The sequence below is a fragment of the Pleurodeles waltl genome, chromosome 1_2 (assembly GCF_031143425.1).
Source record: "Pleurodeles waltl isolate 20211129_DDA chromosome 1_2, aPleWal1.hap1.20221129, whole genome shotgun sequence".
Lineage (NCBI taxonomy): Eukaryota > Metazoa > Chordata > Amphibia > Caudata > Salamandridae > Pleurodeles > Pleurodeles waltl.
In genome coordinates this window covers 337747062-337773425 of record NC_090437.1, presented here as the reverse complement: position 1 = coordinate 337773425, position 26364 = coordinate 337747062, and the positions used below count along the sequence as shown (strand labels likewise).

The window sequence follows — 26364 nt, the reverse complement described above, 5'->3', positions numbered from 1 at the left end:
CTAAAATACTGACCTATAAAAATGAATTTAGGATACATTTCGAGTTTCAGGGTTGAGTGATGTTTTCTCCTTTTCTAAAAGAATCAAACAGTTCATGAAAAGTACACTCAGAATTCCACTTAAAGTAACCTGAAAAATGTGGTTTATCTTTTTCCAAATCCTTTGACATCAGTAGAGAGCACAACATTCAATTTATGTTGAAAATGCCTCCCATTGACAGAACTAAGGATTTAAGCTCGAACAATCAATTATTCATCACCTTTGTGCACTTGGGCGAGAGCCAAACCAAATCTAAGCATGGCACTGCCCACTGCATCGCAGTCTGCATCACCCTCTGTCATAATAAAGCAAGGAGTCCCCAGGCAAGTAGTGTGACAGTACATTCCACCAGAAGCATGTCAGCAGCAGGAGTACTGCTACAGCATATAAGCTAAATCAAGCAATAATTGCTCACATTGTCAATATAACTTGAAATTGATAAGCCCACCAAATAGACCTCACAAAACCCAACAGCCATACAAGTACTTTGCAATTATGATATTTTTAATATTTCTAAAATTATTACAAATTATTACAGCCACATAATGAGTTTTGTGACTGCACAGTGGTCCCATTGAAGATGAAACAAGCTCCTTTCAGGGCTTATAAAATGTTTTGATTACACTTACTGGCTTGCTCATTGTAGAAGGAGATTTTAATATACCCGATACCCAGATTGACACTTCACATGAGAACAAGTCACAGAACATACCTAGAGCATCTCGTTTTCTGGAGAAATTCATGTGTGACTTGGTGTTAGTCAATGTCTGGAGGGCAGATCATCCTCAGAGACTAGAATTTACCTGTTTCTCTAAAAGGTCCAATACCACCTCTAGAATAGACTACATCCTTGTTTCTTTTCAGAGGGCCTTGGGCAGCTCGAGTGTTTTGCCCAATCCTTCTCTGATCACTCAGTTCCCCAGATCACTTTAGATATGCCAGGGGAGTGGGTCAATTGTTCGCAATGGAGCTCTGACAAACTCCTTTTGGCAGTTGAAGGGTGGATTGCGATTTTTAAGACTTTGGTTAACAAGTCCTTAGATAACAATAAAGGGTCCACCTCCTTATTCAATATCTGGGAAGCTTGTAAAGCTTTTACAAGGGGTGAAACTTTTCCTAGAAATCTTACCTATCAAGACTGGTAAGGGAGAAAGCCTCTGGCCTTCAGCAGGAGCTTGATAAAGCAGCAAGGATTTACCAGGCTAACCATGATCCAGAGGCTGTTCTCCGACTAAAAGAGGCTCAGGATAAACTGAGGGATTTTATATATCCCGCGAAATAGTTAATCAGCACACTCGCTTCCAGCTATTAAAGCTTCTGGCATGGTCCGTGAGAAAAAGGCCTAACAGTAAAGTCTATATTTTATGAGAACCAGCACTTTAAGGATCTACAGGAGGTTTTTCTGTCCCATTACTCAAAACTTTATGCTTCCACATTTCCAACTAATGTGGGACAGATAAATCAATACTTAAGTATGCTTAATCTACCAATTTTAAGCAAGGAATCACAGGCTGTATTACTAGAGTCCATCACATTGTCAGAAGTAAGAGGAAATTCTTGCCTCACCCAATGGGAAAGTCTGTGAGGAAGACAGCCTTGTGGCCAAGGTTTACACAACATTGTAGGTCAAATAGCAAAATTCTTGGTTGCTCTTTTTAATAATATACTCAATGGAGCGGATGTACCAGCCTCCTATACAAGGGCCATCATTGTAAGCTTCGCAAAAAAGGATAAGCCACCCGAGAAAAATCAGACTCTTATCGCCTGATTAGCTTCTTAAATCAGGACTATAAACTCCTGTCTAAGATTTTGGCAGTCAGAACCGCCTCTGTGGCCCAAGGGGTAATCCATGAGGATCAGTGTGGCTTTCTTCCAGGCAGACATATATCAATTAATATCAATTTTTAGTACAGACCATTGACTACTACTCCCAAAACAATATCCGGGCTACTATTATAATGCCAGATGCAGAGAAAGCATTTGATCTAGTCCAATGGTAGGTTCTATTTTTGATCCTGGATCGGTTTAACTTCCCTATGCAATTCATCCAAGTACTTCGCAATTTGTATTCTAAGGCTCAAGCCAGATGTAAGTCAACACACGCATAGCAGGGACTTTGCATGTTTGTCTGAGTAGCCACCAGGGGTTGTCCTCTCTCTCCAGTGCTCTTCAAGCTTTTTTTTTAATAGAACCCCTGGCAGTCGCTCTCCGCCAAGATAGTTCTATCCATCCACCTCTTATTCAAGCACCCAAATTGAAACTGTTTGCTGATGATATGATTCTCTACCTTTTAGCCAAGTCCTCGAATATAGAAAGGGCCTATGCGAAAATCAAGGTTTTTTTCAGATTTGGGTGGGTATAGGATAAACCATACTAAGTTGGAAGCTCTCCTGTTTAATTGCACTGATGATTCTTACTTCTGCAATGCGGACGTAGTTAACTCTCTTGCCCAATTAGGTATCTATGCTTCATAATTTTTCCAATCTTTATCAGCTTACCTATATGTCCACTCTAAGTAAAGCTCAGGGTTTCTTGCAGAAATGACAAGCTCGTCCATTGACACCGATTGGGCAGGCGGCACTCGTCAAAATGATGATTCTTCCACTATTCCTGTTGATTTTTTCTAATGTAATTATTAAAGTTCCTCAAAGATTTTTCAAGGATGTAGATGTGATGCTCCGTCAGTTTATCTGGGCAAATAAAACCGCTCACATACAGCTCGACACGCTTTACCTAATGGTTGATGAAGGTGGGTTAGCCCTACCCCATTTCAGGAAATATTTTAAGGCCGCTTTCTTGGATTGAGCTATAAGAGTTGCCTTATCGTACAAATTAGACCTCAACTACTTTCTTAAGCAAATGTTAGCAGAAAGCAGTATACAGCTTACCTATTTTCTTGATACCATGACTTCCCAATTGTACTAGGTACAAAATCCCAATAGCAGTCCAGTTTAGGGTTTTGCAATTCCATAAGAAATATCAAGTCCCCAGTTTTTACCCGGCAACCTTGCTCCATGATTCAGGGATATTGAGCCTTAAGTAGAACCAGTCATAACAGAAAGTGGGAACAGCTGGCTTTTCCGATTTTTATTAGGCGACCAAACTAAAACATGGGTTCAATGTCAAACAGAGGAAGCATCTATTCCTGACAGTCTTATACTTTCTCATATTCAAATCCAACATTTTCTGCAGACAGTTGAGAAAATAATAGACCCATCTGATTTCACAATTGCCCATGCTTTCTATGAAAAAAACAGTGGGTTACAGGTAATTGGTAACAGATTATGAGTCTCCAGTCTTCATCTGGAATCAGCACCTGCTTTTTGATGAAATTTGAAAAGACAACGGGAAGTAAGATAGATCCACAGTTGTGGAGGAACTATAATAATCTATTTTACAAGGGGATAAAGGGTGCGAATCTTTTTTTCTAAAAAAAATAAGAATATATATATTTTTTTTAAATAAAAAAAAAGAAAACATTTTACTCTAAATGGATGCTGTTATTACACTCCAGCTTGAATAACGGAAGCATTTTCGGCAGTGTCCGGGCTTTGTCCGCGCTTTAGGTGTAATCAGGGGGGACTGGCTGCACCTATGCTTTACATGTCCAAAGCTGGCAAAATACTGGGAGAGATTTTCAGTGGATTATTCTGAAGTACGGGTTTCTCTTCCCCCAGGTCCCAACCGGAGGACTGGTTGGCATCTCCATCCATGCTGGCTAATCGACCGTCCAAAACAAATCCTGTTTATCGCTTCCTTGACTGCCAAATCATTCATTCTTCAGGCTTGGAAGGCACCAGTATCACCATCGTTTGAGGCTTAGGAGAGTAAAATGAAAATCGTACGCTTCAAGGAACAACTATATGCTTAACGTAACGGTGCAACAAGGAAATTTAAGGGTATCTGGGGAATGAGTAGAGATTCGCCTTTAGAATAAAGGGCTGTGGCACTGTCTATGTGGGAAATACAAATACAGTTATCCATACTGGCTCTATCTATGTTAGACTGACTTTCCTCTACTCAGGAATAGGCTATCCCTTGTTTGTATGAATCATTTTGTAACCAGATATCGATTGATTTATCTTTCAATTATTTTTCATTTGTTATTATGTACCTGCAAAAATTCTTTAAATAAAAATGGTGACTGCGCAGTGCAAATTGTAAGGTCATAATGTATTATTTCAACTGAATATAAATGAAGTACCAACAGGCTACCTTGAACGTGTTGTACATCTCATCATTCTGTAGGGGCCATATACAGTTAATAAATATGCCTAATCCAAAAAAAAATAGTCCATATTGCAAATAGAGAATTTTGCTGGCGTTTCAGCCCACATGGTTATCATAACTGGTCTCATCATCAGAACGTTTGACTAAAATACATGTAAGGAAAGCGGCCTATGGAATTGCTCAACAGGGAGACAACTCGAGCAACTCAATCTGTATTAACATAAACTAACATTGAAGCAATGGCAAGGTCCAAAGCAAACTTCTAAGGAGAAACTAGATGTAGAACAATTTGGAGTATATTCCAAGTGCATTTATAACTGGGTTACATAGGGAACACAATATTACTGGTCCAAGCAGAGGTGGTAAATAAGGTTACCAATCCAAAAACTGCCACAGAATAGTGTGAAGAAAAGAAAACTGGAACAAATAGTATTAGCTATAAGCCGCTCCGTGCTTGCTGAAGCAATGTTACCGCCAGGGAAGCCTTAAGGCTTCCTCTGCAGTGACAGCCCATAAGGGGCTTTTTATTCACAAAATGTAAAACAAAAAAAGAAATGAAAAATATGTAGGGACCGAAGGGGATGCAAAAAACATAGCTTAGTGTGAAGATCACAGATCTTCACACTGAGCATTGGGTGTTTGAGTCCAGCTGGACTTGCTTCTGTTTTTAAATTAAAAAAAGTTTTCGTTTTTTTTTTTTTTAATTAAATAAATACATTTTTTCTTTAAAATTGTTCCCAAATATCTCATTCTAAGTATATCAGACATCAGAGCCTGAAAAAAAAAAAAAAAAAAAACTCTACCTCTCACTTACTTTTTGTCTCTTTTTCCATCAATTTCTCAAACTCACACCCTCACACACCCAAAAGACCCACTCATGCACCACCTCACTTTAAGAACCATTCAGACCCTCATGCACCCACTCACAGACCCACATTCACTCAACCCCAGTCAGATCCTCATGCACCCACTCAGTTACGCACCCATTCACACACCCACTCAGTCCGTCCGTCACACACCCACTCAGACCCACAGGTACCCTCATGCACCCACTCACACACCGACACACCCTGTAAAACACTGATGTACGCACTCTCACCCCAGAAACACCTTCTCACTCCTATTCTAACATCCAGAGAGGCCACGGACAACTCCCGCCGCACACAGCCAAAGGGCAATGCGCAGCATGGGGTTGGCCGATTAGGGAGGTTGGCCACAGGGTCTGGCTGCAAGTCAGGTCTTGCAGGCAACCTCCAGTGCACATGGGTGAAGGCCATGCACGGTTTAAGGTTGGGTGCTTATAGGGGGTTGGCCAAAGGGCTTGCCACATGTCAGGCAGGCCCTGTGGTTAACTGCCAATGTGCAAGGCCAAAGGCCGTGCGCAGCAGTCATTGGATTAACGTATAGTAATGAAAATTACTATATGTTAAAAAAAAACAGAAATCCACTGAAAAAACAAAAGGTTACGGAGACATTATAGTTTGGCTCACATTTTAAACGTACAAAAACTTAGAAATTCACCAGTTATAGTTAGTTATCTAAACTATGACTCGTGCCCTAAGGTAACTAGAACTCGCGTCCTCGCCATGCACTGCTAATTACCCACAAATTATGGCACTCATGACATCTTTAATATCATTGGGCCTTGGTCTGATGACACTATTGTCAATGGCGAAGGGCTTTTCTGCTTGAATGAAGGTTTTTCATAGGAACGTGATTTTTGTGCATTTTTTTGCGCAGAGAGGTGTTCTCTTCTGGAGTATTTTTCTGAGGAATCCTCATATTGTTTCTTTAAGGTGTTGGCTGCAGCTTCTTTAGGAAGCAATTCCAGTTCTGGAAACTCTACATGTCTCTTATGCACTGCCTTTGGTGGAGCACTTTTCAATAAATCACCCCAAGGTGAGGGATCATCCTTCTTAGGAGAATATTACATTTTAGACACAGATACAGTGCCAACCTCTTTACCCTGTGCTTCCTAACCTTGGAAGAAAACGTCTTATACATATCACATTACAAGTGCTGTAAAATAAAGGCAGTAATGTAATGTCCATTTGGATAATCATTATAAATCATTTTCTGACCACAGGTAGAAAAAAAGCTTTGAATAAAGAGTTTCTCCTGTCGATAATGATTACATTAACAGTTGCTGGCAGAGAAAAGGAGTTACCCTTACCCACAAAAAAGGAATTTACCTTAAAACGACTATCAGTACTCTGAAAGCATTGTTGCGTCAAGCCCAGGAAAGACCATAATAAGTATCAGGGTAAGGGCACTGAGAGGTTAAAGCAACGCTCTCCTTTGGGAACATCATCACATAGGATGTGCTATAACAATCTAAGCTATAGCAGTCTGTAGGAGAGTAGGAGAGGCTGGACTTCAACTTCAAACGCTGAAGTCTGAATTGCTTCAAATTAGATGGATGGCTACTAAACAAACATGATTGTTGAAGCCTATGACTATTTTAACTTTCTTTAGTGCTATTTAAGATTACCCGTGATTCCCAGCCTGACAATGGGGAATGATTCAAGCGTGTGAATATATGAAACATCTAGTGCTGGAGAAGGAATCATTCTAAGCAGTGTCAAGGCTTTTCCAGAAATTGAAGGATAGAGTTGGGTTTCCCAAGAACATTTGCGCACATCTGGTGCTAGGATCAGGTATAAAATGTAAAGTTTGCCTTAAGGCATACAACTGGCCCATTGTTGAGGATTGCACAGAGTAGGCTCTATGGTGCGAGGAAATTAATGTGCATAAATCAGTGACTAGCCAAGGGGAGGTGCACATGGCTCTATGAGCAATATTTATGTATGAGATTCTAGAGTTATGTCATAAAAACCTGCCTTGCACATCTCTGCGTCTGTATGCACAAGAGGGACTACATGTGCAGAGGTTCACCACGGCAAGATATTTTCTGCAGCCCTAATCTGCTGTAAATACACGGAGACCTTGTCTGCAACAAAAAATAAGCCCACATTAGAAGAATTAAAAGCGAGTGATTCTGCAATACATGTGCCAATATGTTGCAAACTGGCCCCATGGAAGAACAATACAAAAACATCAAGTACAGACAGAGATAGTGCAATTAGTAAGGATCCTCGTACTACACCCCCACAATCCATTACTCAATCAGAAATGCCAGAAGATGTAGCACAATCACTATCCTCAACAGACGTTCTACAGGAGACTTGTCTACTGATTGATTTGAAAACTGGATAAGTGGCTACAGACATCTCCTCGCTGCACCACAAAGTATGTAATGTAGCCAAATGAGTCACATCGGCAGAAGGAATGTGCAAGTGCCACCACCTGCGAAAAGTAGGCATACCTGAATGAGGTGAAGGCTTGAGTAGAGATTACTTCATTGAACAATGGGTAGTGCAGTGGGTTACAGAGTTGATAATTTCGACAGTATTGGAATCGAGCAAAAACCTGAGAGCAATAAAGCTGGATCCAAGATCCTGTACCATGCAAAACTGAAAGTTATGTTGCATGATTCGTCCTACTTCTTTGGTATCCTGAATCTGCATGGGACTGGGTAGGACAGGAAGTAGCTCCACTAGACTGATTCACGCAAAAGGCACTTCCCAAGTGACAGTCCAGGAGAAACCGTTAAGTGCAAAGACAGCAAGGGATGGACATTGCAAAGTGGCTAAAGAAGAGAATGGCAGAGGAGCAGCCAAGACTATCTGCAACCAAGTGCATTTTGCGACAAGCTTGTACTTCGACTCTGGAAGGTGGGTTAAGAGTAGGTTGTAACTATTAACACTCTGGGCTAAGGGAGGCCATGCCTAACAAAATGGGCACGCTATACAGGTTTAAATAGATACAGGAGGAAACTCAACCTATTTAATTCCAAAGATTATTGAAGTTGTTCAGGGTGACTGATGCTTCGGGGTTGAAAGTAAAATGAGGGAATGGAGCTGGGGTGTTCCGAACATTTGCTTAACAAAAAGTAAGAACTGTTTAAAATCCGATAGATTAGCTAGCAAAGGACTTCAAGCAATCCGTTTATAAACAAAATACAATAAGGTAATACTGATTGCTACGGTATTATCTGGAACGTGAATCTACTCCTAGATACGTTGATGAGGGGAGAACTGATACAGTATGCAAAACACTATTTTACATATACACGGTTATTGAAAGAAACTAATTTACTGGGGTCCAAGTGTGGTTTGTTGGGGTGTTATGAATTTGATGGAGTATTTAACCTTGTATTTGTGAGAGGGTACAAAATGGCAGCAATTCTATTACAGAAATCATTTGCCATGGTGGTTACAAAAGCGAAGCCTGATAACCATGCTTGCTGATGGGCTTAGTAGGAGACCTTTCTTACACTCTGATTGCAGTTGTGGGTGCGTAGGCGCTAATCAAAGTGTAGGTGCCCTATGTAAAACCCTCCAAGAGCCGCCTTGTTGGGTGGCTATTCTTCGGTGTTATGGATAAGGAACTTGACACCCACAGGACCCATTCAGCAGGCTCTCATAACTAACGCACTAGCAAAGTGGCCACTCTTCTGGAAAAAAGCATCATGAATTTTGAGAAGGAATTCTAAAGATTTCACTTGGAACCACAGTTCTCTTTAGGCCGCAGGCCTGCATCGCCACCCTGCTTCTCCCTTGAGACTGCGCAGACAATGAGCGCACTTACAAGTAATTAAACTTAATGATGAAAGCAGTCTCTTCATCAATTTCTTAAGTACAACTTTTCCCAGCAGATCGGTTTCATTTCAAACTACAAATACTGAAACTACGTCAAAAAAACTGACGGCAGCATGTCTTCTTTCGAAAGATGGAAAAGGAAAAAGCCGCTTTACAAGTATACGTTTCTCGATTTAAGTGTGTTTTCCCTCCCACTGCCCTAGAAAGGAGCAGTTTGTCCCGAAATCAGTTTGTCAGTAACTAGTGAGAAAAAAAAGAAACATAAGCTCCTGTCATTATCCTTTAAAAATACGTGTTGCCCGTCCAAGTAAACGCGTAGGAGAAAAGACACCCAAAAACATGCATTTGCCAGTAGATCAGTCACAGTGGCGTTTGCTGGGACTGTAACCTGAGCCTTAGTAAAAAAAAAAAACAACAAAAAAAACACACACACAATCGCCATTTATGGTACAGAATTAATATAATTGCTCCTGTTATCAGAAAATCTATTTTGACGCGTATTCCATGTGTCCATCTCAGAAGCATGAAGGGCTGAGTCAAGAGGACCAGGATTTGTGATCTGCAGGCTACTTGGCTATACACGTTTTACAGTAGCACTTAATCTGCTGAGACCTTACCGGCACTAACAAGGCTCCACGAAAAACTGATTGCTTAAGATCATTAAACAAGACGTGGCGAACAGCAAATGTTTCTGGCACTTCTAGTAATACAAAGGAGTAAAAATGTAGATTTTTACTTCTCTTATATAATGATATAACATAGCATTGCCAGTATCCCCCTATTAGAAACTAAGTAGCTAAGAGTGGGTAGCATACTCGAAAGGGATGACATTTCAGGCAGCCCAGACTGCTGAATGACTATACTTAATTTAGAGGACTCGAACTTGCTGAGGAATTTTCTGCTGAGAACTAAGGGGACACCTTCAAGATGTACATTTCCGTTTGCAGAGAGAATTGAGGTGATTGATGTCACTCCAATTAATTGTTCAATCTCCCTGTTATTTTGGGCACAAGGCGTCTTCTACTGTGTTGGTATCCCAGGTTTTCAATATGTACAGATTTGTTCTAGAGTATATTGCCATTTTCTTCTGCAAGTGATACCTGTTCATTTAAAAAAAAAAAAATTATGCTTTAAGTCATTGTCATTTACGCCACATCAAAATATACGGAGGAGAAAGAGGTGACTAATCAGACTGGAGAGGTAACCATCACAGCAACCCGGGAGACAAGTTGTGGCAGACAGGAAGTGGATCAAGTTGCATTTGAGACTGCATACCAAATTTGGGATGCATTTGAGCTTTTCCCTGTTCTATCTGAATAGCGCAACCTTCCCCTACGCCACAGTAATGCTTCTTCCATAGTAGGTAATGCAGATTCTATCTATGCCACCTTTCTCCTGTTCTCTGGTGAATGAATTAGCTAGCCTGTCACCATTCTGCTCTGCAGAGGATGATGCACTCTTTCCCTAGTCCACCTTCTCTTTTATAGAAAATAATGCAGACTCTCCCTGGCCCACACTTCTTTTTCTGCAAGGATCAATGCAGGGTCCTTGCATTCAATACTTTTACTCAATATAGACTTCTGCAGTCTACCCTCCTCCATCCATCTTCTGGTCTGTGTATATGGCGTATTGTAGCATCACACTACTCAACAGTTCTTATATAATAATGCAGTGTCTGAATATTCCACTCTTCTATGCCATAGCGAATAATACAACCCTGCCTCTTCCATGAGGATTAATTCACCCTCTCTCATCCTTCTCTTGCTTTCTATGGAATAAAACGTTGCCTCTCTATACTGAGCATTTCTGCTTCTTCTTTGTTTTCCAGCACAAAGTATCTTGCTACTTGATTATTACCACCAGTTGAAAATTAACTCTAGTAACAGAACAGGATTCTGCTACCATTGTCTAGCATTTCTCCCAACACAGTTAAAACCAATGTAGGTACAGAATGAGTCTACCGCGATTTAAACATGTGCTACATGTTATCTGTACACAAGTGTACCAAAAAATTCTTCTTGAATGTGTTTGAAAGACCTAAGTTCAAAATAAACGTTTTCAGGGTTACACTTTTACATTATATATTCATTCAAAACTATATTATTCAAGTGTGTAGTTTCCCTCTACCTAAGCAATCAACCATGTATGAGGTGACCAGAGAACAATCATATCCAGAAACTGCAGGACATCTGCAGAGATAAGCGCTGTGGGTGAGCACCAACTAAACATAAATTGAGGGTTAACTTCAATGAACCTAAGGCTCTGAATTATCAACCTTTTAACTAGTAACAGAGGATCAAGTAAATTCTACATTGCATGACGTTTTAAAAATAAAATCTTGATAGACCCAGCAGGTCCCAACTCTTCTCCTCTTGCCCCGTCTAAAATGGTAGGTCGCTCTTTATGACTGCCCGCACACCACATCCTTACTATTCTCGGGTCTGCACACAGCAGAGAAAACTGCGTACACAAGAAATTCTATTGCAGCACAAAGATTTTTTTTTAAATGAGGGAATACTGCTTGGAACTGTGGGTAGGTCGAGGGATGCCCAATCTTCAGCAATTAAATATATGGTGGTTGCTGGAGATAAATTTGCTGATTAATTGCATGCTGAAATACAAGCTTATTCTCAACTAAACTGTGGGTCACTCTCTTCCATTTGTATAATATGGAAAACATTCAAAGCGATAACGAGGGGAGGGGCCAAAATACATCTCCCATAAAATTAAGATGTAGAAGAGTTGATAGTTGAGTTTGAGATGAGAATACTCAAGTTAGAAAAAGATCACATATCTACAGGATATAGTACAGTCCTAAAACAGCTTGAAACAGATATAGCATCACTCAAATAACTAGCAATGGATAAGGCACGGCTGACGGATGTAAGAGGAAATTGTGTGAATTTGGGGGATAAGTCTGGCAACCTCTTACAGTGGCTCAAAGCTCACAGTGGGGAGCGCAAAGACAGTTTGGGTGTTCGTGACACATCTAAAGCATTGAAAACGGATGTAAATGAATTTCCAGATGTATCTGTGGAGTATTACTGCCTCATTTATAAAGCCCATCCTCTATCAGTCAGGGAGATAATGTCTCCACTAGTACAAGACCACCATGACAGACTACCTAACCAAGGTAAAGGCGCCATACTCTCTCTAAGATGATGTAATCTCCAACACAATCGGATATGCATGCAGGCAAAATGCCTCATCCAAATGGTCTACGTCTTCTATGATTTTACCCCATTTGTTAACTATGGTGGGGAGGGCACACAAGTCCAAAACACTGCCAACTTTAGCCATAATATCCGTTCCAACCAAACTGGTAAGGCCAGTTGTACCATCAGTGCGCACTTTATGATGAAGCAAAGCCCCAGCAAAAGTTCTTGCTAACCAGCTTGCTGAAGTCACCAATACTATTGTTAATCAAGACCAAAATTCGTTTCATGCACAATCTGGGCACTACACATTGTATTAGAAGAGTACAGGCTGCTCTAATGTGCATACACAAATTTTCTAGCTTATGGATTTCGAGAAGGCATTTGACTTGCTGAACAGATGCTTTACGTTTCAAATACTCCAGAAATTTAATTGTGGGCCTCAAGTCATTTCATGTGTTCTTATGATCCTCAACAGGCAATGGTGCACATCAATGTGGTTCTCTCACTTCCCTTTAAGATTCACAGACTAGGCAGGGGTGTCACCTTACTCCCTGCTGTTCGCCCTCTCAATCGCTGGAATTTGAGGTGATAGTCTGGTATACGGATTCTAATGGAAGGTAGACATTTAAGACTGGATATCCTTCTACGTGGTTGACACACTCTTTCATACACTGCCTGAAATGGGCACACTAATGCAGATGATAGAATAATATGTAGAAAGCCTCCAGACTCCATGTGAATAGGAGCAAATCAATCCTCTCTCCCTTTGGCTGATCCTACATCATGTGGCTGGAGTATGCAATTGTCTACACAAATCACAGTCTTCAATTATCTTGGGATTCATATTGCCCTAAACCTGTTAAAAACTACGAATTACTGGCCAACATGGCGGGAACTTTCTGAAGAGCTCTGCAGCCCAGTCCTCTAATCTGACCCATTCTACTGCTTTCGACCCCTACCTTGCCACAATGATCAAGCCAGGGGTGTTGCACACAACTGGGGAGACAGCCAACTCACTACAATACTTCCCCAGAGACTCCAGCTCAAAGAAGTCGATAGTGTCAGAGGCTGTGGTGCCTCAAAAAAAGCAGCCGGGTGGCCAGTGTAGCGGTCCCAAAAACGACAGTGGCAGACCCACCACCCCAAGAAGAGTGAGACAACCCATATCCTGCGGTATGGATGGGGGTGACACCAGCCACTTTACCCAAGACAGACCAGAGCTTTGGGAAGCAGACCACTGGGCCAAAGAACCACAGCCTAAGTAAACCGTGCATCTGGCCCTGTGAAGGTCTTTGGGCAAAGACAGCCTGCCTCATAGCAACTAAAGAAGCCAGCTTTGGGCCCCCGCTGCACCACCGCCAGCGAGGGCTACCAAGGGTGAGTGCTGCAGGCAAACTGAGCCGGTAACAAGACAATGGCCATTCCCCATCACAACGGGGACCACTACCCGCTAGGCGGTACAGTGCCAGGCCTCCTCCAGGGCTTTGGGACGTGGACTATGACTCCCACACTAAAATAAAGCATTTTATTTAATCCTCTTTGGCAGCCACCAAGTCTACCTTGGCCACACCTTTCACCACTCCCCACAGCACAGACTTCATCCTCCAGGCAATCCAAAAATCATGTGCCACACTCTAAGAGGTAAGAATAAACTTCACCCTTCTATGCCACCACTTACAAAATTGAGCTGACAGTGTGAAAGGGACAGAGGGAGGAGTCTGCATCTTGGAGGACACAATGTAAACTCAGGATGAGGGTGTCCCATCTACCCTACTCTGTCAAAACACCAGAGGAACGTGTGGAGAATGCAGAGAACAGAGCACAAAGGAACAACCTGTGACTTTTGGGCTTCCCAGAAGGCATAGAGGGCTCCCCCCCGAGACATTTCTTCAATCCTGGTTATCCTCTTGGCTTCCTGGGCAAATATTTTACAAAAAAAAGCAAGTTGAAGCAGACTATTATCTTACTGTGCAAGGCAGTATTATATAAGAATATTTTATTGCCCAAAATTCTGTACTCCAGAATTACTCTTGAAATCCCTACTCAATTTCATGAGCAGATAAAATTAAATACCAATACTTTTCTTTGTGCAAGTAGGTTGCGAACTGTTTTGATAAATGTGTTCAACTCTATTGAAGGGAGAGTAGGAATGGTAGACATGAGTCTGCATTAATGGGACACCCAAATGACTAATACACAATGGTTATTTGGAGATAGGAAGGCTCAGTATTGAGTAACAAATCAAATACTGAAACTCCTTTGTGGTGCACTGATCCCAAGAACCATTCCCCCAACACCCTAGGGTTGCAATAAGTTGCTGGAAGAAGGCATTGTTTTGGATGGAATGCAAGGGTAGGTTAACATAGAAAACCTAGTTGGGGCATGGTACTTACTTGGAGAATAGAGCAAGGATAAATGGACTGGGGAAAAATCTGATTACATCGTTGGGGGATATCTGAGAAGGAAACTATTTTCTGCGAAAACTGAAAAACTGTCTAATGCATTCTGATACTATTGGTCCCAACTGGTGCAACTACCAGGATTTAGCCCATTGGAAGCCCATCAGACAAGTGAACCTCTTGTCCACGGTGGAATATCAAAGTGTTATAGATCTTTTATAGCAAAGCATACTTTGTTGGCCCAAGGGCCCAATGGGAGGAAAATCTGAGGCCCTTTGATAAAATACATTGAAAGGACTCACTGTTGGCACTCTGTAAACTTGCAATTTTTGCCAGACTGCATGTAGTGCAGCTTAAGTGACTATACAGAATTTATCTCACTCCAAGGTGGTCATGCTAAATGGGAAGATCAAATCTACCTAACCGCACCAGATGTGGTGCGGACACAGCTTTATGACAACAGACTTACAAAACTAATGCCATTCACGCTATATCTACTTTCTTAGGACGATCCACACCATTTTTACTGAATGTAACAATGCTCGAGGTGATTGAGTATATTGGCAGTGGAGGGAGCGAAGCAGCACTGATAAGAAAGGGTATACTTATTGTAAACAGATAGCCAGGTGCTGGAGATCGGAACATGCAGTCTGGCTAAAGTGTATGGACTACGTTAAAGGGTGAGGGAACCAATTTATTAATTTAGGGGAGGTCTTAATAAACACAGAAGAATGTCAGAACCACAGTGATATTTCCAATTAAATACAGTACTGCAGCAACAGATCATCATGTGGTCAACATTAAATGATTTTTGGTAATATGGTGGAACAAATGTCAGCCTGATACAAGATAACAGTAATGGTGTTAAATGCAACAGTTCATTTTGTTTGTTGTTGATTTTTTTTTTTTACATGACTAGGCAGTACTCAGTTCTTGCCAAGTACCAATAAAAGCAATGCAATTTCAGTGGTTACTTGTTATATACCAACCCTAAGTCAAAACATGCTAGAAGTTAAGCAACACCAACCCATCTGGTAATGATTCACAGCAGACCTACCACGAAGGAGCAAGCTCAAATACTTGGCTAAGTTAATGTGAAACTTAAAAAATCTGGTTTTCAAATACCCACATGGTAGAGACTAAAAAATCAGTTGGGTACCTGTATAAGATAAAATTTAATCACCATAGTTACCTGTTTAGAAAAATAATTCAGTATGAAAAAGGTATTACAGAACTAGCTAAGTCTGAGTTCTTGGTTTTCCAGTTAATAAACAAGTTACAAAAATACCAACCTTGCAGTTCTATCACAGGCAGGTCTTCATGTTCAATTGAAGTAAAAGACTCATCAAATGTTAAAATGGTAGAGAGTGGAGGAATTTTGTGTTTTCTTTCAACCAGTGATCTGGGTGGAGTTTTTTCTAAATAATCCAAGTCCAATGTGAGCTTGCTTTCTACAGGACTGAATGTTTCCCTTTTTTGAATACCCTGAAGCGAAGCACATGATACTGATCTCCGCTTCATAAATTTTCTGTCAGGGGATTGGTACAAGTCTTCAACTTCAAGTGAAACTTTTTTCATGTTTCTTTTCAGTTCCTCCAACCTATTGCGAATCGCCTGTATCTCCATTTTGTCTGGTCGGCCTACCATATTTGTAAGTGCTTTGCTGTCCATTAGGTAATCATCTCTGTTGTGGTTATTTTCTTTTTCTCCTGTCTTTTCAATCTCTATTCTTTTAAAGGTGTTAAGACTCCTGCATGCATGTTCTTCCTGAGGAGTCTTATGAGTAATGCTAAACTCTATAACTTCCTGGCTGTCAGAACCATCACAGATTCCCATCCACTGCGAAGAATCCCAAGACAAAGTTGAGCGTTCAGAGTCATTTACTTGACTGAATGAAGATGGAAGTTTGTCCTTGTCTGCTAGTTGAGCATCTGCAACAATTTCCAAGATTCTTGGCTGGATGTGGTGCTCTTGAGGCAACACTCTATGTTCCACTGTTTTAATTTCATTAAGACTGTGGATTGAAAGAGAAATTGTTGTTTTATTTGTCTTATTGTTATTCCAAACACTCCACATCCATCAACTTGAACAACTACTGATAACACAAGGTACAGATTTAACAAAGTCGAAAGAAGTTGGTTTTAAGAGAGTCAATGGGGTTTAACAAATAAGAACCAGATTGGTAAAAAACAAGTCATGCTCGACTACCTTTGTTTGGTATGTAAGGAGGTAAGTTCATCTGGAGATTCGGTTGGGACCACCTCCAAATGGAAAGATTTTTTCTGCAAATCTGAAAGGTCCTCACACTGTATAGCTTCCCTCCATGAGTTTCTGATATCTGAAACTAAGATTAGCATGTTTTCATTACGTTTAGTAAACCAATATATAATGAAGTTACATGTTAATAGTCATCCTTCCTCTCCATTGCCACGCATTTGTAAATAAGGAATGGGCTGCTAATCAGCCCGGATTCAGAGAGCTTGACCATTAAAACTGAAAGGAAACATCTTCAAGTACAGTACCAAAAGGTCCCGAAACCACACTTTCAATTTCGGTTGCTAAAGTAAAGTTTGCGCAAAAAAATTATATTTTTTTCAGAAACATAAGTCAAGTAGAGGTTATGAGCGCTGTTCAAAGGAACCAAATGCAAAACGTATACTAAACCACAAAAATGACAATTTAAGGAAAATGAAAACCTTATTGAAGATGTAAAATGACATAATCAATCAACAACAGAAACTCAATACATATGCCAAAGTCATAAATCAAATAATAGGTAGGGAACAACAGAGTTGACAAAAGATACGACTAACAATTAGTCTAAAGGAAAAGGGTATTCTCTCAATTTGACAAATCCACACAACGTGTACCCGCTCACAGATTTCACAGATCAATATTTTCTTAAGAATGGTGTTAGGAACGAAAAATATGGGGGCGGTGATAAAACCTGTGTCAGTATTCAAACTCTAACAGAACTTTTTCAATGACATAGCAAAAACTGCTGACCGAAGTGATAAACTTGATTGGACAGTAGTACTTAAACCACCATTTTTTTGGCTTGCGAGCTGGAATTCTTAATCCAAATCTGACATTTTTAATGCCACAAATGTTCAAATTAACTGGCAACACAAATCACAGTCTCCACGTTACAGAGTCCGACTTGAAAGCAGATTTTTTTTTAAAAAACATACTTCACTGTAACACTCAGCTTAACACAAAGTCCTTCGAAGTCCTGCTGGCTTTCAGTTTTAAGAACGACATGCATGACTCTTAACCCCCAACCCTGAAACTTACAACCAGTATATAGACCCCAGTTTACATTATTCGATTAGCTCCACTCTGGGAAAATGGAGTATTCTTGCCTAGTAACACTAAATAATTTCTTAAAGAATCCTGCTATTTGCTTGGATTCTGGAGGGAGGCAGGATACATGTGAATAGGTAAGTTAAGTTTTAAGTCTTCAGTATGTGCGGTTGTAGATCTCAAGCTCTTCAGACACTGCAAAATAGTATTCCTACTTCATAAGGGTGGCTTTTCGAAAGTAGTAAAAGCAGAACTGAAAAGCTTTTAAGACTTTGTCCAACCTGCACCTCTTCTAGCATTTATGTCAACAGTACAGTTTTGTGAAAGTATTAGTAGAAACATTCTCTGCTAGTTGGGGAACATCTGCAGGGTCATCCCGAAATATGCTGCCGCTTCCCCCTCAGTTTATTGCCAAATTCGTTTTTGTGGACCTTAGGCAAACCTGTGCTAAAGTGTTTACTCCCATAAACATGGCCTAATTGGCATGTTCAATTTACTTATAAGTCCCTTGCTGAGTGGTATTCCATATACCCAGGGCCTGTAATTTAAATGCTACCAGTGGGCCTGCAGCACTTATTGTGCACCCACTTAAGTAGCACCCTAAACCATGTCCCACACCGGTCACTGCAGCCTAAATGCGGTTTCAAGCTACTGTATCAATTTGACATTAACCCCTTGGGTGCCCAGGACATAATGGTTACGTACTCGTTTGCACCGCTTGGGAAGACTTAACTGTTACATCCTGCTATGGGTCCTCGGGGTGAGCGCTAGCGCTCCCCCGATGGCCAAGAACCACCCTCCCATGGGCAGAGATGGAAGGGGAAACGCTTCCCCTTCCACCCCCACCTCCCGACCTCCCCAGTGACATCTGATGACGAGTCACGCATTTCTCTTCCGATCACGTGGAGGGGCGGGAGAGGCATCCAAGGAAAGTCCTTTCCTTTGATGTCTCTCTCAGCATTTCTGCTGCCCAATCATGAAGCGATCAGGCAGCAGAAATGCCCACTAGACACCAGGGAGTTTTTTTGTTATGTTATTGTCATGAGGGGAGTGGGGGTGGGGGGTGGGGTGGAGACATGTCGGCCTTTTTTTTTATTTTTTATTAGGTGATCTGCCTCGGGGGGCAGAAACCACTAGACACCAGGGATTTATTTTTTTAGGTCAGTTTCAGGTAAGGGGACCAACCCCTTAGGTAAGGGTCATTCCCCTGGGGGGCAAATTTATTTTAGGCCATTTCTGCCCCCATTGAGGGCAGATCGGCCTATTTCTATTAGGCCGATCTGCCCCCAGGCAGGGCAGAAACTACTTAGGCACCAGGGATTGGCGTGTGTATATGTGTGTTTTATTTGGGGGGCAACCCCTTGGGCAAGAGTCGCTCCCCATGGAGGCAAATTACTGTTGTCCATATCGGCCCACCTTTGGGGCAGATCGGCCTATTTTTGGAAGGCCCATCTGTCCCCAAGGGGGGCAGAAAGCCCACCAGAGACCAGGGAAGATTTATTTATTTTTTTAAAAGAGGGTGGCGGTATAGCCGTACCCCCATCCCAAATAAATGGGGCCAAAGTTATTCTGCCCACCGTTGGGCAGATAGGGCAATCACACACAATCCACTCCCAGGGTGGGGGGCAGAAAGCCTACTAGATGCCAGAGAATTAAAAATAAAATTTTAAATAGTGGGGTGGTGGCTACCAACCAGTATGGGCATGGTTATGCCCCCACCCCAACTGAAGTGGGTAACAGTGTTTCAGCTCTCCCCGCACAATAAAACATCTTATCCCACAGCAAGCAAGAGGACATTTGATTATCTGGGGTTTTGGTTTTACATTTGGACCATGAGAGCTTGTCTAACTCTCAAAATCGTCCCACTTGGAATGGTGAGGGCTGCGCTTTTTGGACTCTGGGAATCTGCCATGCAGAAAAATCTACAAGACCTAGACATATCTGAAAACTAAACATCTAGGTAAGTATAGGGTGGTGTGCTTCACATGCACCCCGCACCATTTTCTTACCCACAATGTCCTGCGAACTTCCAACTTTGTGGGAAATCACACATTTTCCCACATTCTTCTGATGGAACCTTCCGGAGTCTGCAGGAATCCAGAAATTTCCTACCACTAAGCATTGTCGCATCTATACCGATAAAAAATCTGCCCCATTTGTCAGCCTAAAAATGTTTTTTTTTTTCAAACTGCCCTTTTAGACCCGCTTTGGTTCCTCCTCAATTTGGACTTGTTTTGGCTCCACCTACACAAGTGAGGTATCATTTTTACAGGGAGACTGAGGGGAACGTTGAGTGGTAGGAAATGTGTCCCGGTGCGGTGATCCCACACAGAAATGTGGGAAAAATGTGATTTTTTTTTTAAAGCTAAATTTGAGGTTTGCTGAGAATTCTGGGAAAACACTGGAGGATCCACACAAGTCACACCACCCTGGACTCCCTTGGGTGTTTAGTTTTCAGAAATGTTTGGGTTTGGTAGGTTTCCCTATATGGCTCCTGAGCCCAGGACCAAAAACACAGGTGCCCCTCCCCCTGCAAAAACAGGTAGTTTTGTATTTGAAAATGTTGATGTGTCCACATAGTGTTTTGGGGCATTTCCTTTCGCAGGCACTAGGCCTACCAACATAAGTGAGGTACCATTTTTATCGGGAGCCTCGGGGGAATGCTGGGTGGAAGGAAATGTGTGGCTCCTCTTCGATTCCCGAACTTTCTATCACCGAAATGTGTAGAAAAAGTGTTATTTTTTTGCCAAATTTTGAGGTTTGCAAAGGATTCTGGGTAACAACCTGGTGAGAGACACACAAGTCACCCCATCTTGGATTCTCCTATGTGTCTAGTTTAAAAAAATGCACAGGTTTGGTAGGCTTCCCTAGGTGCCAGCTGAGCTAGAGGCCAAAATCCACAGCCAGGCACTTACCCAAAAAAATGTCAGATTTCAATGTAAAAATGTGATGCGTTCATGTTGTGTTTCCTGTCGCTGGCACTAGGCCTACCCACACAAGTGAGGCACCATTTGTATCGGGAGACTTGGGGGAAACACAGAATAGAACAACAAGTGTTATTGCCCCTTTTCTTTCTCTACATTTTTTCCTTCCAAATGTCAGACTTCTTCAGCAAACAGACAGAGGATACACAAGAACTGTTTTGGCATTCACTTCTCTCCCTTTCAAGTGTTAGATGTGGCCCAGCAGTATGTCAAGCAGGATCTAACACTGTTCTGAAAAAGAGCCTCAAAGCCCCACCCAGCATATTCTGTGAGATTCAGAGGATTCATCTCTGCTCATACAGGCCAGCCTACTGATAGCTCCTGGGAGGCATTTCACACCTTTTTCCACACCTATTCAAAAGCTAATCACTGGATGGGAGAATTTGAAGATCAAAAGCAAATTAGCCTACAATAATGTCAGACAGGGGAAAAAATAACTTTCTACTAAAATGTATTAAAAAATCTGACTTTACCATCGAATAGGGTTTTGAACTACCAAAAATAGTGTTTTCATTATTTTTCTAGCTACTCCCATTCCCAAGACAGGGTATTAGTATTTTAATCTCCTCCCTGGTTTTCTCTATGGGCCACCCTACTTTCCTACTGTGAAAACAGCTTTTGGGTGGTAGTCACTGTATGGAAATGTTAACTTTAAATTTCTACGTGCTATATGTTTAAATACCATGCACCCTGCCTTTTAAGGTCTACACCCAGGTGACCTACTAATATTTAAAAGGGGGATTTTGACCTGTCAAAAAGGTTTATTCTGACAGGTTGCATTAAAGTTTTTACAGTGCTAGAGTCAGCCTACAATAGTAGGCCTCAAGCCATGTTTGCACTGTACTGGATGGCACAGAAGGTGCTTCAAACCAAAGGAGACATTTTTCAGGCTCTTCGTAAATTTTGTTCCATATACTAGGAACTGATAGGCAAGTTAAGTATGTCAATTGGGAATATACCAATTTAACCATATCAGGGGAACACAGGTACTTTACTACAGGTTAGCAGGGGTAAAGTACACAGAGTTCGAAAGAAAGGACACATACAGGGTTTGCCAAAAAGTCAAAAAATTGGAGTGACCACGTATAAACGGCAGAAATCATACTGCATAGCAAAATGTCTTTAAGCAAATAAAACACCCTGGCACCTGTGGAATAAAAAGTGACATGGATTTTCATATAGTGTCAATATAAATGGATCATGGCACCAAATCAGATTGCAAAACTTCAAATCTAGCTACCAAATCAAGTCCAATATAATATATGTTTCATGTTGCAGCCTTTACACTACAGTTAGTATGCTGAGGATATTTACCACTTAGATGTGTACCTGCAGCAAGCGGTCTTTTGTATATGCTGCTTACAAGGACATTAAGCTGACAGTAGCATTCCTCTTATAACTGCATTTAAATTGGCAATGTCCATGGTAAGGTGCTACTGCAAGTAATTTTTGATGTCATCTGTAGAGTGAGAGATCATGATTAATACACTAGGACCACAGATGAAGAGGACCTGTGCATTCTGATACTGCTGCACATCTCATCTGCCTTTGACACAGCTGACCATCCCACCCTGGAGTCTCGGATGGGATTCACCAGCAATGTCCTTCACTGGTTCTCCTCCTACCTTTCTAACCAACATCAGTTTGTTCACACGGCCACATTCAGCTCAGAATAGATCCTTACCACCTATGGGGTCCACCCAGGGCTCCATACAGTTAGTCATTTTCAACATATACCTGGAGGGGCTTAGTGCTCTGCTCAGATAACAGCATGAAGAATCGCAAATATGACAACGATGCACAACTTTACTTGAGTTTACTTTGACTCAGGCATCCAATACTTCAAACACTGTCTGCAGATCATACAGACTGAGGTGCAGCGCTTACCTGAAGCTCAACCCAAACAAGACAGAATTCCCATTTGTCAAGGTTAATAAACAAGATACAGTACAAATCTCACTGAAAGACAGGAGCCTTAATGGCTTCAAACCCCAGATTTCACCAAATGCCAAGTCACTTGGATTCACCCTGAAGAAACACAAACCATTTCTTCCGGAAAGATTTCAGAACTGCTGTACAAGCCCTTATATTCTGGAACATGGATAGCAGTAATGTCCTACTACACTGCCTTCCAGACACCACACAGGCAGCCATTAAGGGAACCCCCTACATTCTCATCCAGAAAAAAATAAAAAAAGGTCTTTTCCATCTATGCAGGCTGGATCTGGAGCATTCCCACATCCATAAGGACCACCCCAAAGCAGATTTAATTTAGGAAAGTTCTCTCTAAAGAACACTACATAACAATGGAATAAATCAACAGCTTCTTCCCCTCTATTTATGCCCATCTTTGACCATGTACAGGTGTCTGCTGTCTTCTGGCTAGATTTATGCGATGGAAATACCATGCAGATACTTATTAAATAAAGCTGGGGGGACAGCGTGGGGGTACAGTTTCATACCTTATGCTTTAGGTTTTATAAAATAACCACAACAGCATATTTTATAGTAATTGTACGGAAATGCCTCTTTTTGCATGACCACCCCCAACGATTTGGACTGAGGCTCCTGGTTTTAGACTCTGAGTGCACACAGGCCTGCTAACAAGACTTTAATGCCAGTGCTCTGAGCCTTACGAAATATATGTTTGATTACCTTATACACAATTGGCATAAGTACACATACTATTAGTCCCTAGAATATGGCACCAGTACTTCCCAGAGACTGCATCACTTGTCCCCCCCTATACGTCACGCCTAGTTTTTAATACCAAGTGATACCCAGCTGAGTAAAATTCATGTTAACACATGAGTATTTAGTTTGTTTTTATGGTTCCCTAGTTTAACAAAAGTGACTCCCCGATTGCAGCGTGCAGGCCAACTCTCCATCAAACTATGGTTTTTGAGGGCGTGAGGATGTCCAATGATGAAGCATTACACCTGGTAGGTGTGGAAGGACATCCGGTCAAACTTTAGTGGTATGTTAAAAAGTGACTAGACAGCGATAAATGAATAGAATAAAACTGTGAAACATACAGCTCTAGTGTTCTAAGGATTTGTTCATAGTTAACTCGGATGGCCTTTTTGTGAATAGGATTGTGTAAGAGGCTAGCTCACCGATGAGGCCCTAACCCTCTAGTTACCCACCTCAGAATTTTCCTGTGGCACTGTGTAGAAAGCTGGCCTGGTGTGTGGTGGGTACCCAAGGTACTTACGCCTTATAGCAGGTCCAGATATCCCCTCCTAGTGAAGTGTAGGTAGTGTCTAGAAGCCTGGCTCTCTAGAGGTAACTGTGGATGTGCAGCCACAGCTTATCTAGGAGACATACAAAGCTCATGCAAAACCACTGTAGTCACACAGCACTTACAAACATGAAAGAAAATACTCTGTGGAACACAATACCACAAAATACTAGAAGAGCAACCCTCCAATAGGCGGTAATACACTAATACTAGCAATCAGAACTAGGCAAAGAAAAGGTTAGAAAACAGTGCAAATAGTAGTAACCAATAGTGACCCTAGGGGAAGCCCAAACCATATACCAAAAAAAAAAATGGAATGCGAACACAGGACTCCCACCCAGGTAAGCAAATGTGTAGAGGGGAGCTGGGAGTAGTAGAAACCCACAGAGGTAAGTAACAGTGCCTCCAGCGAGCAGGAAAGCAGGAGCAAATCACTGGAATTTTTCCAAACCACCGAAAAGAAAGAAGACAAGACTGCAAGAAACCAGCAGTGGATTCCTGGAGAAGAAGACCTGTAGAGAGAGGGGACCAAGTCCTAAAATCGCAGTGGACTCCAGGAGGAGTAGGAGCTACTACCCACCCAACTGTACTTGTATGAGTTGGTCGACGGGGAGGAAGAACAGGCCAGCACTGCAGCCCTGGAGCAGGTGAAGAGTGCCTGAAAGATGCAGAAGATGTCCCACGCTGGAATGAAGATTGCAGACAGGTGTCGGTGCAGGAATTTCACCAACAAGCTGTGGCAAAGGTAAACTCGCTGTTAGAGGAAAAGTGTTAGTCTCTTCTGAAGATGCACAGCCGGGTAAATGTTGCAAAGCTGGCAGGAGCTGTGAAGACGAAGTTGCAGAAGAGTCTTCTTCGTGTACTGCAGTGTTGTCTGTTCCTGGAGGGTCCAGTTGCAGTTCCAGTGGCCAGAAGTCGAAGTGGAGGTTGCAGAGGAATCCATCTGCAGTCTTGCAAGCCGAATCGGAGGACCCCACCCAAGAGAGAGACCGTAAATAGCCCTGAAAGGGGGGACTGGTCACCTAGCCAGGTAAGCACCTATCAGGAGGGGGCTCTGATGTCACCTGCCTGGACTGACCAATCAGATGCTCCCAGAGATCCCTGCCAACCTTGGAAACAAGATGGCAGAACCCAGGGACCCTCTGGAGGAGCTCTGAGCACCACCCCTGGGATGGATATGGACAGGGGAGAGGTCACTCCCCTTTCCATTGTCCAGTTTCGCACCAGAGCAGGGACTGGGGGTCCCTGAACCGCTGTGGACTGATTTATGCACTTCAAAGCATACCAGTGGCTTGGGGAGGCTACCCCCTCCCAAGCCATTCACACCTATTTCCAAAGGGAGATGGTGTTACCTCCCTTTCCCAAAGGAAATCCTTTGATTTGCCTTCCTGGGCTTGATGAGATCAAGCAGCAGGAGGACAGAAACCTGTGAGTGGTGGCAGCAGCTTTGGCTGCCCAGAAAACCATGTAAGATTGGTGGTAGTAATGCTGAGTGTCCTCTAAGGAGCACCCAGAGTGCATGGAATCATACTTGCAATAGTATTGGGGTATGATTCTGACATGTTTGACCCCAAAATGCCCAGGTTCATAGTTACCATTATGTAGCTCGACATAGATAGTGACCCATGTCCAGTACACACATAAAATGGTGTCCCCGCACTCACGAAGTCCAGGAAAATGGGCCTGGAGTTTGTGGGGGCACCTCTGCTAGTGCAGGGGTGCCCTCACACACAGGTACCTGCACCCTGCCCTCTGGTCTTAGAGGGCCTACCATAGGGGTGACTTGCAGTGACCTGTAGTGAAAACGGGTGCATGCACCTGTTTTACGCAGACTGCAATGGCAGGCCTGCAGAACCCTTTGCATGGGCTCCTTATGGGTGGCAGAATAACTGCTGCAGATAATAGGGATCCCCTGGTATCCCAATGCCCTGGGTACCTAGGTACCACATTGGGGGACTAGTATGTCAATTATGGGAAGAAAAAGGTACAGTTACCAAGGTAGAAAGGAGCGAGCATGATAACTGGGGTCCTGGTTAGCAGGATCCCAGTGAACACAGTCAAACACACTGACAAACAGACCAAAAAGTGGAGGTATCCAAGATAGAAAGAGGCTACTTTCCTACACTGTGGTTTGTTTTATTCCACGCTATTTAAATGTACAGACAGTGAGCATATAACAGAATAATCTGATGCAGTTCTGCAAGGGTTAGCGCCCCTCCCCCTCAACATCCCATAAACACTGAGAAGAAGGAAGGTAAATAACTCCCGATCCAGCTAAATGAACTCCACGCTGTTTTTTAAATTTGTTGCAACCTCAACTGAAAGTACTCTCGAAGAGGCTGGCAAATG

The 26364-nt window shown here is 42.2% G+C and overlaps 1 protein-coding gene across 1 annotated transcript in view; it reads right to left on the bottom strand.

The window, feature by feature from the left end:
* Window positions 1–26364, bottom strand: part of HAUS6 (HAUS augmin like complex subunit 6) — a 356865-nt gene that overhangs the window by 1646 nt on the left and 328855 nt on the right. Inside the window, exons 19-20 of the mRNA XM_069239436.1 lie at window positions 16696–16831; window positions 15780–16501 (exon numbers count right to left, since the gene is read on the bottom strand). Coding sequence (XP_069095537.1) covers window positions 15780–16501; window positions 16696–16831 — 858 coding nt within the window. The remainder of the gene's footprint in view (window positions 1–15779; window positions 16502–16695; window positions 16832–26364) is intronic.